At 41.5% G+C, this 14,117-nt stretch overlaps 1 protein-coding gene across 1 annotated transcript; it reads left to right on the forward strand.

Moving 5' to 3' along the window:
- The first annotated feature begins 463 nt into the window (after window positions 1-463).
- On the forward strand, window positions 464-13,849 carry LOC124998265 (branched-chain-amino-acid aminotransferase, cytosolic-like). The gene is made up of 18 exons (XM_047572536.1): window positions 464-765; window positions 860-898; window positions 988-1,085; window positions 1,361-1,427; window positions 1,528-1,619; window positions 2,150-2,254; window positions 2,339-2,406; window positions 3,254-3,350; window positions 6,251-6,322; window positions 6,748-6,948; window positions 7,661-7,771; window positions 8,756-8,875; window positions 8,996-9,159; window positions 10,937-11,079; window positions 11,167-11,252; window positions 11,681-11,821; window positions 12,253-12,327; window positions 12,635-13,849. Exons 1-18 carry the CDS (start codon window positions 684-686, stop codon window positions 12,674-12,676), a joined length of 1,803 nt encoding a protein of 600 aa, XP_047428492.1. The 5' UTR covers window positions 464-683; the 3' UTR covers window positions 12,677-13,849.
- Window positions 13,850-14,117: the final 268 nt, after the last annotated feature.

Genomic DNA, 14,117 nt, shown 5'->3' on the forward strand with positions numbered 1-14,117 from the left:
GCCCATGGCTTATTTTATATTGAATATGACACTGGATGTGTGTGGCTATTTCAGACCACCTAAGTCTGCACTCAAACATATCTGTGTGAATGTGTCTTTGCGCAGCAAAACTACAATTCCCACGTCCAAATGTTGCCTTCAAACACTCCACGGAAGCTGCAGTTTGGACACTGTTTGAATAATGTATGCAGTGTGTCTGTCTTTTATTTTTGGAGACCATAATCACTAGAATTCTCCGCTAATTCTAGGAGCCATGACAGTGGGAAGATTCTCAACAACAAATCAAATCATGGATTGATCCTTGAGAAAATGTGAACAGTTTATACCAACTAGCTAACAGGTATGGAAAATATATTTAAAACATTCCTTCTAACCCCCGCCCTCCCCTTTCCAATTCCACCGATCATAGCGACTTTATGAATAAATTCAGCGGTGTCCAATGATCCCACGAACTCTTAATGCAGCACAGGAAATCCCATGATTTCGCAGAACTTTGCACTCCACCAACAAACCACTATCGGTTATTTGACAAAGTAAAAGACGCTGTGTAGACCGAGCAGCAAGCAAAGTAAAAAATCTAAACACACAAAAAAACTTCCGGCTTTGCTGCATCGTGAGAAGCTTCTCAGCTTTGCGGTGTTTACGACAATATTCATCATCATTATCATCAAAAGCGCCGAAAGATGTCCCTCCGCTACCTCAACAAAGTTGCTATTGTCACCGGAGGATCCAAAGGGATCGGCAGGGGGGTTGTCAAAGTGTTCGGTAAGGTGGAAAAGTGTGGATCATCACGAGCACCACTGTCTGTGCTTGGATCAGGAAGTGGCGCACTAAAACTTCTCCTTTTTTTCTTTTTTAGTGGAAAACGGTGCTAAAGTGGTGTTTTGCGCAAAAGCAGGTGAGCACGGGCTGTCTCTGTAATTCCTCTGTGTTTTTAACCTGGCCGGACACGTATTTCGTCATGTTTGGCCGCGCATGTATCCGTAGACGGAGCAGGTGAAGCCCTGGAGGCGGAGCTAAACGCAGCAGCGCCGGGCTCATGCAGATTTGTGGCGTGTGACGTCTCTAAGGAGGAGGACATCAAGGTGAAGTGAAACTGTGATGCTGCTGGCTACACACACTGCCAGTATTCTCATGAAATAGACAGAATCTAGTCAAGATCACAACACACATAGCTCATATCACCTACTGCGAACCATGACCTTCTTTGTCAGAGGGACATCTGGGCGCAGGGTTCCACTGAGCGATGCTGCAGGGCTATCAACAAAATAATCTATCTGTGTTTGAGTTAAATTGTGGTTGCCTGCTCTGTGTTAGCTCTGCTGGTTGGAGTGCTTCGGTAACTGGTTTCTTCTCACAGAAACTGATCACAGCCACAGTGGAGCTGTACGGACACATCGACTGTCTGGTCAACAACGCAGGCTGCCGTGAGTCTCGCATCCATTCCACTGCGCCCCGCGGATGATGACCATCAGGTCAAGAGGAGGCTTGTGTTGCTCAATTTGCTCTTGAAATCTTCCTCCCCAGACCCTCCTCACAAACCTACAGACGACACCACGGCGGAGGAGTTCAGAGACCTGCTGAATCTCAACCTCGTCAGCTACTTCTTGGCTTCGAAAGTAAATTTCCATTCTTGTGTGTGCAATTAATCTTATGATAACTTTCGATAAAGGCTGACTTCTATGGAAACAAAGAAAGATAAGGACTTGAGTTTTAGAAACAACTAACTGTGACATTTAATTATTATCATATTACACAGTGACAGTAGGAAATTAAATGTTAGTGAAGTATCCATCAGTGAAAACAAACTGATTCTAATACAACAGTCCCTTGTACAAGCTGCATCGTTTTTATGTACTGCAAATTGATGTACTCTGAAAGGTCTAGAGTTCTTAAAGTAATTTTACGTAGAGTCACATCACAGACATTTAGTGACGTTTAGTTTTGTGCTTTTCAAGTCTTTGTTTGAAAAGTACATGTTTCTATCGTATCAACAACCCCATTTAACCGGTGGCATTTAAAATGTCTTAACATTTTTAAAGAACTCAGAACGACAGTAAAATATTTCAGTGCTTTCATATTCCCTCACACTCCTCCAGACTCATACATAGGATCTTTGCATTCACCGGAGGTCTCCCTCTCTCTGCAGTATGCGTTACCATATCTACGACAGCGTCAGGGAAACATCATCAATGTTTCCAGTCTTGTGGGCACCATCGGCCAGAAAGATGCTGCACCCTATGTCGCCACCAAGGTGAACTGATCGTGCTTCTACACATCCTACATACACATCCCAGCCGGACAACAAACTCCTGTAACGCGATGTTTTCTCCACAAGGGGGCGATCATTTCCATGACAAAGGCGATGGCCGTGGATGAGAGTCGTTACAATGTGAGAGTGAACTGGTGAGGCAAAATGGTTTGTGGTTTCACCTCTGACTTCACTCTCACCCCAGGTTCTTTAAACGTGCAGTGAGGATGCAGTCAGGGGCATTTAAGGGTCGGCAGTATTATTGATATATGTAACGATTTAAGTAATATAATATTTAACATGTTTAAGGCGACAGAGTTAGTTTTATTTCCTCACTTACTTACAGTTAGCCCTCCTGATGTGTACATTTCTCAGGAAAAGTAATGGTATTCCTAAGTCAGTTTGACTCAGGGCACATTTGGCCAAGTCAAATTGAAGCAACCACAGCATCTCTGTACAAATATGTGAAATGAGCCATGTTTTAGTCCAGTGGTTTCAAACTATGGGTAAGGCCCCTGTAAAGAGTCCCAGGTTAAATATGAAGGGTCATGATTAATGATTAATCAATGTAGTGGAGTTTCTTGCTCTGAATGTTAAGTATATCATACAAACAAAATTTAATTTTGAAATGTCTTACCCTGACCTGTCCAGGGTGTTAAGGTGCAGTAAAGAAAAAAAAAGTATTTAAAATTACAGAAACATAATAAAATAATGTGTTCTCATCACATTAAGAGACTATTTTAAACATATTTGTAGAAATGTCTAGATCATAATATTGATTTTAGAATAGTAAAAATCAATATTATTTTGGAAAAGCCACCTTTAATGTCTGCAGACAGGAAAAATATATTAACCACTAATATTTGAAACATATAACACTATTTGCAACAGTTCCTCTGTTATTTTTAGCAGTATTTCTAACTGATATGAAGATTCTAACTACAGCCATCTAGTAATGCCCTCTTTGCTTTGTCATATAATTGTGTGTGACGTGTGCTCCAGCATCTCTCCAAGTAATGTGATGACACCAATGTGGGAAGAACTAGCAGGACAGACACCAGATGCTGCAGCAACTATTAAAATAGGAGAGAATGCTCAGGCAAGTATAGAAGGGATCTTTACGGGGTCTTGGAAAGTGACAACAACGTTGAGACATCCTTGTGGAGAGTTTGATCCTAAAGAGTATGAAAAATCAGAGAACTCTGGTGAAACGTGAATCTTGTTTTCGTCTCAGTATTTGCTGTCTGCTCAGCATGCGAAGCTCAAGCACTAGTAGCAGCTATAGTTTCACTCACAACTTTTTAATGAGCCACATAGCTGGCACATACCACAGTCTGTTGTGTTGTAAATGTTAGCACCTCTTTTCTTCTAGAAGAGGCTGTTTTTTGCAATTCAAATTACAGCTTCCTTTCATCTCGGCGAGAAAAGCCATTTGAAGCTGAAAGAAATGCAATAAAGAAGAGAATCTAGACAAAGGCCGGAGACTCTCTGCCTGCACTACATTAGGAGAACACAGCTGAATATGTCTCAGAGATTTTGTTTCTTTTGTTTATTACAGTATAGGAGCATAGGAGGAGGAGGAATTATTTTAATATTGAAGTTTTTGTAACAGCTGCATGACGGTTAAAACATGTATGAACATGTATGGACAGTCTTTGGCACAGCTAATGTTTGCACATTTCCTTCTGAAACAGCTGCTGGGCCGAATGGGGACCGAAGCAGAGTGTGGACTGGCCGCCTTATATCTCGCTGCAGAGGCCACTTTCTGCACTGGAATTGACCTCCTGCTCAGTGGAGGAGCTGAACTCAACTACAGCTTCAAGAGCCAGATCCCGTCCTGACTGTCCAACCCAGCCAGTGCTCATGGCTGTGGATCAGCTGATTTAACAGATACACGTTTTTAATGGAGATTATGCACAACTGTGCTGGTTACATGTCTAAAAATATAAAAATAAAACTTAATACAATACAATAAAATACACTTTTTTAAAATTAGTTTTTGTAAAATAATAAATATAAGCATTTCATTCACTCGAATTTGCAAATTTACTTTTAAAGCTAAGTTATAGCTATGTGTGTGTGTGTGTGTGTGTGTGTGTATATATATATTAACTCTGTAATACAACCTGTACCACTCCCCACGGATCCACCAATCAGCAGCCACCTTTTTGCCCTAAAGTAACCTCTCGCCAACCTCTTCGCCAATCAGGTGTGCGCATAGAGTCACGCCTCCAATGACTTCCTTGAATGAGAATACTGGTTAATAAATCCGGCTACTGTACTGTAACTTGAAGGCAGATTTAATAAATAGATTTTGTGCTTTTCGTCAATCAGTTATAATCCTCGTGTCTTTATATAAACGAGTACAGGATTTTAAATTATTAACACGAAAAATATAAAAGAAAAATTAGTATTCGCTTTTTTTTTTTTTTAGAAATAATTTGAACATTTGTCAGTACACAGGCTTAAACTTGCAAGGTTATGAGTTTATGTTGAATATTCTGGAGGTCATTTTATTTTCCTGGAGGTCTCTAGTTTCAGTCTTCAACTGAGCAGCATCTCGCATTTCAAAGCGGAACTCAAGTTCACTTTGAGGGTTTGTTTCCACACGAACAACTAACCTGGTTTATCTCCACGTAGCAGCGATGGCAACGCTCCGCACGGTGAGTTCACTGACTGATAACCGGGTGCTCTTTATTATTTGTTTACATTGATTGTCTGGGTAAATGATTCACAAAAGCAGAGATAAGTCCGCCGGTAATAAGCAAAAGAAGATAAGAGGTCGTTAAAATGGACTCGTTCGTGCTACTGGAGGCTGTCCCGCCTGCACAGAGGGTGGCAAAACAATGCTGCACGGAAAGGACATTCAACCAAAGCTAATTCAGAAATATGGAAACTAAATTTCTTTTGCTTACTGATTAAATAGACACCTCGTATAACACAACCAAATGCATTCACTTCACTTTAAAGGTCCGCTGACAATTTCGGCTGACTTTAAGTTAAATAAAATGATAATGGTTTTTGAAATGTGATGACTTTTTTTCCTGAAATACACCCTGACGGCGTTTTAAGATTGCGGTAAACACACAGTTTAACATGTGTCATTTAATATGTGCGTTTTGGGGGTAATTATATTCGTATGCGTTAGTGGAAAATTGCACGACACCGGTATATTAGCGATTCTACACAGTAAACAATTGTTCTTTAACTTGTCCATTTTACAAATGGAGTTCGGCGCGAGGATTAAGCCGCAGATGCGAACTCCAGACTGTTGGTCCAAATAAAGAAAAACAAGACAGCATTTCATTCATCGGATGTACAGATGAATGTCACAGAGCTGAAATACCTGAACCACGCACAATCCTTTGGTTGAAATAATGGCGAAACTTGCGCCATCCATTCAGCAAATCTAGCACATAGCAGTAGTGTGACTGCGCAACTTTTTGTTGGAACTGCTTCACACACTCCAGCCAAACCTGCCTGCTTTGGATGACCATATTATTAACGCCACGATGCAGTCTTGTTTGCACATACAGTAACATTGGCATGTTCCGTATGTTTCTGCAGACTTTGTCAACCTCACGACATCCTTGCAAACTGTTCTCTCACCTTGCATTCCTCATTCTGCGGCATGTGCACGCCGACAGTCAAAAGTTTGGACACACCTTCTCATTGAATTGAATTAGAAAGTGTGTCCAACCTTTTGACTGGTGGTTTATGTGCTGGATTCTATTTCCAGTGCGGCCTCTGTCAGCAGCCTACCGGCATGTGTTATTCTCTGCAAAGTATGAACTGCAGACAAAGTGATTGGTGGTGAGTTACACACCCCCACGAACACAATGCCACACATGGTGTTCCTGGATATTCCCAAGACAGGACAAACCAGTGACGTGTGGAAGGAAGGTTGATCTCAAATTATATTGCAGCAGCTGACTTCTAGTATTGTATGGAGACAGTTGTCAGTGTCTTGTTAAGAGCTTTGTCATGTTTCATCTGCAGGCACTCCATGGACGACTGGTTCAGGCCCTCCCTTTTTCCTTTGGTTCACTACGATTCACCAGCTCCTTTAAGGTAAAGAGGAAAAAGTTAACCTTTTATTACTCTCCACGTAAGTCATTACATGTCAGCTTGTTTTATAGACTCTACTTATCCTGAAAGTATTTTGGAAAGAAAGTAGTAACACTGTTCACCTGTGGGATCTGCCTCAGACAAGTTGCCTCCTGTTTAACTTTGTTTCTTCTTCTCTTCCGCTCACTGTCTGTCTGTTGTAATTTTTTAATTCAGTGTAATTGAACCTAATTAATTGTGTCTAATTGACTATATAAGCCAGCATCTCAATTATTTGTAACACTCCACTAATTGTCCTTTTAAAGCATGCTCTGTCAATAACAAAGATTTAAAAGCAATCACCTGTATTCGACGTCCGCTCTGCTCTTGTTCCGTCCACTTCTTTTTCTTCCGCCTGTCTCTGGCTCGTTTATCCGTCTCCACCCCAGGCGGCAGATCTCTGCATTGAACGCAACACAGCATGCAAGCCGAAGCCCGAGCCCTCCACCTTGGTGTTTGGCAAACAGTTCTCCGACCACATGTTGACCATCAACTGGTCGGAGAAGGAAGGCTGGGAGGCTCCTCAGATCAAACCTTTCCAGAACCTGTCGCTGCACCCTGCCTCCTCTGCCCTTCACTACTCCGTAGAGGTGAGAGAGGAGACGACACGCAGGACACAAACCACACCTAGTATTTCTCATGTCTGCAGTGCTTCACTTTATAATTATACACTTCTTAAGGTGGAAAGGGTTGTGGAAACGTGTCCCTGCACTATCTACTAAAAACTATCCTACAACTACTAGGAGCCTGTTCAGAGCCTGTATTAAGATTTGGCTGGGTGAATGTTCTCAGTTGCACCTATAATCAACAGGGGTTCTCCTACAGCACTGGAGTTTAGCTTCATTAACTCAGAAAAAAGCTTCTACATGGTAGTCTGAAAAAGACTGTAAATTATGTTTTCATTAGTAATGAGATCTTTTTAAAATATTTTGTCCTTGTAGCTGTTCGCTATCTAAAAATTAATTTAAAGTATTTAATGTGGGTACACGATTGTTACGTGTTAATTACTTATCTGTTCATGGTGGTATTATGATACTGTGCGTATGGAGACATTTAGAGCCGAAGTTATAATCTGAGTATAATGCTGGTCAGACTGATGTTGGTGTGGAGATCACACACACACACACACACACACACACACATACACACACACACACATACATACATAAAACAGCACTGTTGTCATTTCTGAGGAGGCCCGAGGTGGCAGTGAAACATTGCAACATTTGACTGTTAAACAATTACAGTCACAGACGAAGGTGTGAGGAGGAATGAGCTCATGTGTATCTACCTTTTCTCCAGCTGTTTGAGGGCATGAAGGCCTTCCGTGGGGCTGACAACCGCATCCGTCTGTTTCGGCCAATGCTGAACATGGAGAGGATGCATCGCAGCGCAGAAAGAAGCTGTCTTCCTGTAAGTTTGTGCCACCCTATATCCTCTGAATCTTCTTCGGTGTACTTGGTAATCCAGTTCTTTAGAAAGCCTATTATTCTGATCAAAGTGGAAACGCCTCTGAAAAAAGCATCAAGACCAACAGGAGCTCAGCTTTCACTACATCATTTCTAGATATATACCCTTGATCATATTTCTTATTCTTTCACCGGAGCACGAAGCAACACATCCACTCCAGCTCAGAGATATTTCAAACTCATCAAAACTCTGAACCAGTTTGGTCTCATCTCTGCTGTGGGTCTGGACAGTTTTGTTGAGCTGGTCAAGTTTACCTGATAGATCAAACACCTTTAGGTGGTAACCTTGTAGCATGGTGCTAATTGACTGCTCAGAGCAGTGACATCCAAGCTCACCCTCACATGAGGTGTTAAACAAGTGTTCAGATGGGGCTTCTTCTTGTATATCTCTCTTCCTGTATCTTTTAACCAACCCAAATTAAAGCACTATAGTATTGTTCGTAGAATTTGCACATAAAATTGCAATATGCTGTCGTATCTAACTGCTTGGCATTGTGTCCATTTCAGCTTTACAAAAACACTAGTGAATATTTCACCTAAGCTGCTAAATTACACAAAGAGCCATTGACACATCTCCTGAATCCGTTTACGATCACAGAAGAAAGGGCTTTGTGTCAGTCTGATAAAACATTTCACAGTCAGTGAAATGAATGAGGACGTGCCACTGTACTGAACTGCACCCTGCCCAGAGGTAGCAAACATTTACTGAATGGGTGTACAGTAGTTAAAAATGACTGTGCTTATCTTTTGTATTTCATTAGAAACCTTCGATGTTGTAAAAAAAAAAAAAAAAAAAAAAAAATGATTGCACAACAGTTTCAGTCAAAGCCACATTAAGGTGATCAGGTGACCTGGGGATAATTCCAAGTGTAAACAGGATGCTGGAGGCAGATTAGTGATGGCTGTAAATGCCTTTTCTCCCATGCAGTTGTTTGATAAATCTGAAATGCTGGAGTGCATTAGGAAGTTGGTGGAGGTGGACCAGGAGTGGGTCCCCTACTCCCAGGAAGCCAGCCTCTACATCAGACCCACGTTCATTGGAACTGAGGTGAGTTTTAGCATAACTGGACAACCCCAGGTTCTAAATAAATCAGCCTGTGTGAGATGTGGTTTGAATGCACACATACCATTAGTACTCAACTGAGCTTTGTCTTCTCCCCTCATCCAGCCGTCTCTTGGTGTGTCTCGGGCAGGAAAAGCTATGATCTTTGTCATCATTGGCCCAGTAGGACCATACTTTACGACAGGGTCCTTCAGTCCAGTTTCTTTGCTGGCAGACCCTTCATTTGTCAGAGCATGGTCAGGAGGTGTGGGGGCCTACAAGATGGGAGGGTAAGTTTTCTTCACTTGACCCACTTGAGACTTGGTGTGTGGCGTTCAGAAACTTGAAACAAGTAGAAATTTTGAGTTGTTAGAGTTGTTTTGCATAGAAGGAAGATGGGATGAGGCAGTCACACAGATACTAGCTTATGTAGTAGATGATGTCACAGTTGGAGGATGTTGCCCCTGACAACAACCTGATTAGCCTTCGCAGCGGGAAATGGATTTAACTGGCAAGTGATGGTGCGGAGAGCAGACGATTGCTTTGGCATATGCATCATAAACTAGGCTAGCATTGCAATTATAACATAAAAGTAATATATGTGCTTTGTAACACTGCCACAGTTGGGTGTAGTTGCTGAAGCATTCGGCACCACAGCTGTGTTTTCATTCAGCAGGGGATCTGGACAGAGTACAACTATTTGTTTTTTCCCACTTTGCTTCTGAAGCATAGAAAGACGGCTACTCAGTGTCACTGGATTATGGGATATGTAGTGCAAAATAGTGGTTTATATGTTCATGATCATTGATGCACATGTTTGACATGTCAGACACTGAGTTGTTATTCTGTTGACCAAATTAATTAATGAATGATTGAATGAACTAGTCGGATTCAAATGAATAAAAGGAAGAACATCACTGAAGTGCGGAAAACACTCAAATAAACAGGAGGCGACAAAATATGGGCCGGTTTTATTGCACTGCAGATTCTGTTGGTGCTCCAGTAATCTGCTGTCATTCCACACAGCCTGTAATCACAGCCCTGCCTCCACATGACTCCATGGTCCCAAAGTAGCAGCTACTCAGCTTCACTGTGATTACATAACTCCACCAAACACCCTCTTCATTCACAAAGCCCATTCTGCTCCAATCAAAAGGCGAGGATATATCAAGCGTGACAGCAGTCATGGGACTCTGTCCAGGGGAACTGAGAGTAACTCAGCTCTGTAGTTCATTAGGGTTATGTTATAGTGTTGCGTGTGTTAAAGGCTTACACAAACTTGCACAGAGTTCATTTTCCTAAACATGAATTATTTTTTTTTAATTATTTACATTAGATGTTGATATTTTAGAAGCCTGATGTAGAGTTGTTTCCTCAGATATGTTCTGTGACATTTACTTTAAAAAACGAACTCAAGGCAAACTATCTTTGGCATTTCTGTACAGTCATTTTTGTTTCATTTGTTGATGTATATGCTATCACACACATGAATGTACCTTCGATAAGCTCAGTTTAATGTATTTAACTGCCTCAAAAGTATATATATATATATATATATATATATCATCTGGAATACTAGACCTCATGGAAAGGAACAAAGCACTACATTGTGTGTGAAATCAGAAAATGAACAAATGTCACTGCCACCTGAACATTGTGACAAACAGGAAAAGCAGACAGATATTCCCAGCCAAGGGTGGCTCATCATTAGAGTCAGTGAAATGTATTGTTTCATTGTTTCTTGAAATAACAAGGATATACGGTTTCCATACTTCCTGTTTGAGCTGCATATTTCACAAGATGTTCTTGAAGAAGGCAGTTTGGTCTATTGCATCTGTTCCAGGAAGTCTGTATCTCTTTAAAAATTAGAATGATCAATCCATAATCCATAATGTCACTTTATGACCATTAAGGCTATAACTGTGCTTAAAACAGTCCTTATATCCAAACCTAAGCGTCTTCAAAATGTATTAGATTCTGCAGATAAGATTTATTTGATAAAAACAAAAATGCTAACACAGCTAATGAAATCTGTTTATTTGACCCATCTCTTGCCCCTCTCTCCAGTAACTACGGTCCTACAATAGCGGTGCAGCACGAGGCGGTGAAGCGAGGCTGTCAGCAGGTCCTGTGGCTGTACGGAGAGAAGGAGGAGATCACCGAGGTCGGCACCATGAACCTCTTCATCTACTGGACCAACGAGAAAGGAGGTCTGGCTCTTTGACTTTCCCCTGTGTGGATTCCCTCAAGGTTTCTTTCATTCAAACCGTTTCCCGTGTTGATGTGTTCGCCTGCAGAGAAAGAGCTGCTGACACCTCCGCTGGATGGGATCATCCTGCCAGGAGTCACCAGACAGTCTCTGCTGGACTTGGCCAAATCTTGGGTAAGACCAGCACAGACGAACACAAAACACACCGCAACTGACAACACCAACTGATGTTGGTGTACAATCAGCTGTGTGTGAGTTAATAGTCAAGCAGAAGGGTACTCCCAAATTTTTAAAATTTAGTTGTAATTTAGAGTAGAAGCTCCAGAAAATCTCTAATGAGAACCACAAATCAATCTGGTTTCAAACAAACAAGTTTAGCAGCATTTTTACTTGTGCATCAACAATGACATGTCATTCAAATGTGCTCTTGCAGCCTTAGGGAATTGTGACACCGCCAGCTCGATCATTTTATTTCAGACCGGATTATTCTACACAGTCACTGTGGTTGAACAGCTCATGGACATTTGGTAGCAGTCTCTTTTATTGAAGCCGTCTAACGACACCCTCATCTTGAATTTCATTGCTTCCCGTGCCTCTGCCAGGGTGAGTTTAAAGTGACGGAGCGCACCGTGGGCATGAAGGAGCTGCTCTCAGCTCTGGATGCTGGAAGAGTCCTGGAGGTGTTCGGAGCGGGGACAGCCTGCGTGGTCTGTCCTGTCGGCAGCCTCCTCTACAAAGGAAAGGTACGGCTTTAAAGAATGATGACATTGTTCCAGTGACACCAGCTCAGGAGCTGGTAAAGCAGCAGCTCTGTGTGATTGAGGCACCGCTTCCTTTTATTCTGATTATTATGAAGTAAGTTTGAGATATTTAGCATATCAGACTGATTCCAAGTGCAGTATTCATCTAAATACCAGTCAGAACAGACTGGCCTGGTCAGAAGGAATCAGACTGAGAGGGGTGGTGTAAACCTTTAATAATCCATTCAGCAGGAAAACATTAGCTCCACATAGCCGCGTGAACACTTGATCTGATCGTTTCCCCCGGGTTGGAATAAATCCATTCTTTACGTGACCATTTTCAAGGAAACGTGTGAATGTCTGATCAGAACAATTGATCGGCTTTAGGAAATATTGTCTCAATAGGACGATATATTTGCTTCTTTTCCTCGCAGACCTATCAGATCCCCACCATGCAGAATGGTCCCGACCTGGCGAAGAGGTTCCACAAAGAGCTTACTGATATTCAGGTAAGAGCATGTGTTGCAACGTCGGTCCGTGAAGTGTAAAACGAAACATAGTCATAGTGTTGTTTAAACTAACCAGGACAGGTGTACTTTAGTTAAATACAAAGACAGCTAATTCTTCCATCAGAAGAACTCATTTTAGAGTTGTTTGTTTCACTACTTTTGCTTCATTAATGACTCAAACAATTATTAACACCAAAGGCAGCATTAATATTTCACTTGTTTTATCTCCAGTGCCTAATGTAGCTTCATATGGCATCTGGTTGATTGATTTATACCTTCCTGATTTTTTCCTCTTTGCCTCTTCCAGTACGGACGGAAACCAAGTGACTGGGCGCCATTTGTCATTTAAACGGCCACTTTGAACACGCCGGTTTTATCAACTGTTAGTCCCATAATTCCAGTTCGGACGACCAGCATCACTCCACCCCGACACCTTCAGATCACTAACATACTCCTGCTTCCCTGTCAGCCGTAGGAGACGGGACGCCTCTCTTCTCCTCCTCCTCTTTCCTCCTCTCCGTAAAGTCTTCTCGGGTGAATTTTACAGTTACTCTACGGGCTCTTGTAAGAAAACAGTTGGCAGCCGCTTTGGAGAGCAATATTACCAACAATATGTACATTCTTGAGCAGGAAAAGGAGAGAACACCAATGCTCATACTTAACTGCACAGACATTCTCATCAACACCTCATTCTTGCATTAACCAACTAGGCACAAAACTAAATATATCAGGTGTTGTCAAAGAGATTTGCAATTTGTGTGTAGGACTTTATATCTATCTTAACGCCCTTTGGAGGCGTTATATCCCATAAGTACTGTTTCTCATCAACAGATGTATAGAGTGTTTCACAACAGGGCTCTGTACTACTTTCAGCGAGCCCTGGCATTTTCTCCAAAACCTCTAACTGTTACATGTAAGTAAATGGGAAAGAATGTATAGTCGCTATACGCTGTACATATTGATACTTATTGATCGGAGTATTGCTGTAATTTCTACGATAGGCCACGTCACTTTGACGGTTTGCACTGGCCTCGATTAACGTCAGGTATGTGATTAGTTTTCGGCGAATACAGTTACACAGAGATTGAGATTAAAGAGGTCAACAAAGTGAACGCCAGCACGCACAAAGGGTCGGATGACAAACCTACATACTGTAAAAGATACTCCTGCACTAGTCTGTGTGTTACCATGAAATAATAGTGACGAATAGATTGTTGTTTTAGAGGCTTTTAAATTATAATGTGAAATTTGGCCGACTGTCTTCCGAAGTGTTTGTTTCCAGTGTTGTTCTCTCTTTTAATGTACTTTATTTTTTCCCATACTGTCCACCTCTCCTCTGTCTAAGTGCCTGACCTCAGTCTTTTTGCTCGTCCTTCTTCTGTGGGTCTGTAGCTGCTGATTTGTTTCTTTCTCCAGTCTGTGCAATACCTGGATACTCCAAGCAATATCAGTTTAGTTTTTTAAGAGTGTTGTTACTTTTACTCTGGTGTCATGTTTTTACAATAAACCTGATTGGACCTGCTTCAACGAGTCTTTTTTTCTTCTTATTCTTTTATTTGGTTTGGCATTCTTTCAGTTAACTCAGAATTACATGTTTATCACGAAAAAGTAATCAATACCAAGCTTGATATTTGAATGTGCATCAAATTAAACCTTTATAAAGACCTTATTTAGGCATATGAAGGAAGTGTTTAAGGTTAGCAGTCGGCTGCCGCAGAAGAAAAAGCAATGAATTCACACAAGACAAAAGTATGATATGTGATCTTGTAATGACAAGTTTATATTTCATA

The sequence above is a fragment of the Mugil cephalus genome, chromosome 20, assembly GCF_022458985.1.
Source record: "Mugil cephalus isolate CIBA_MC_2020 chromosome 20, CIBA_Mcephalus_1.1, whole genome shotgun sequence".
In the NCBI taxonomy this organism is placed as follows: Eukaryota; Metazoa; Chordata; class Actinopteri; order Mugiliformes; family Mugilidae; genus Mugil; species Mugil cephalus.

Excerpts from the sequence above, each read along its gene's own strand:
- LOC124998265 (XM_047572536.1), top strand. The coding sequence starts at position 684 with ATGTCCCTCCGCTACCTCAACAAAGTTGCTATTGTCACCGGAGGATCC. Across the intron at positions 1,428-1,527 it reads GGTCAACAACGCAGGCTGCC|ACCCTCCTCACAAACCTACA; the intron begins GTGAGTCTCGCA and ends CTTCCTCCCCAG. Across the intron at positions 9,160-10,936 it reads GGGGCCTACAAGATGGGAGG|TAACTACGGTCCTACAATAG; the intron begins GTAAGTTTTCTT and ends CCCTCTCTCCAG.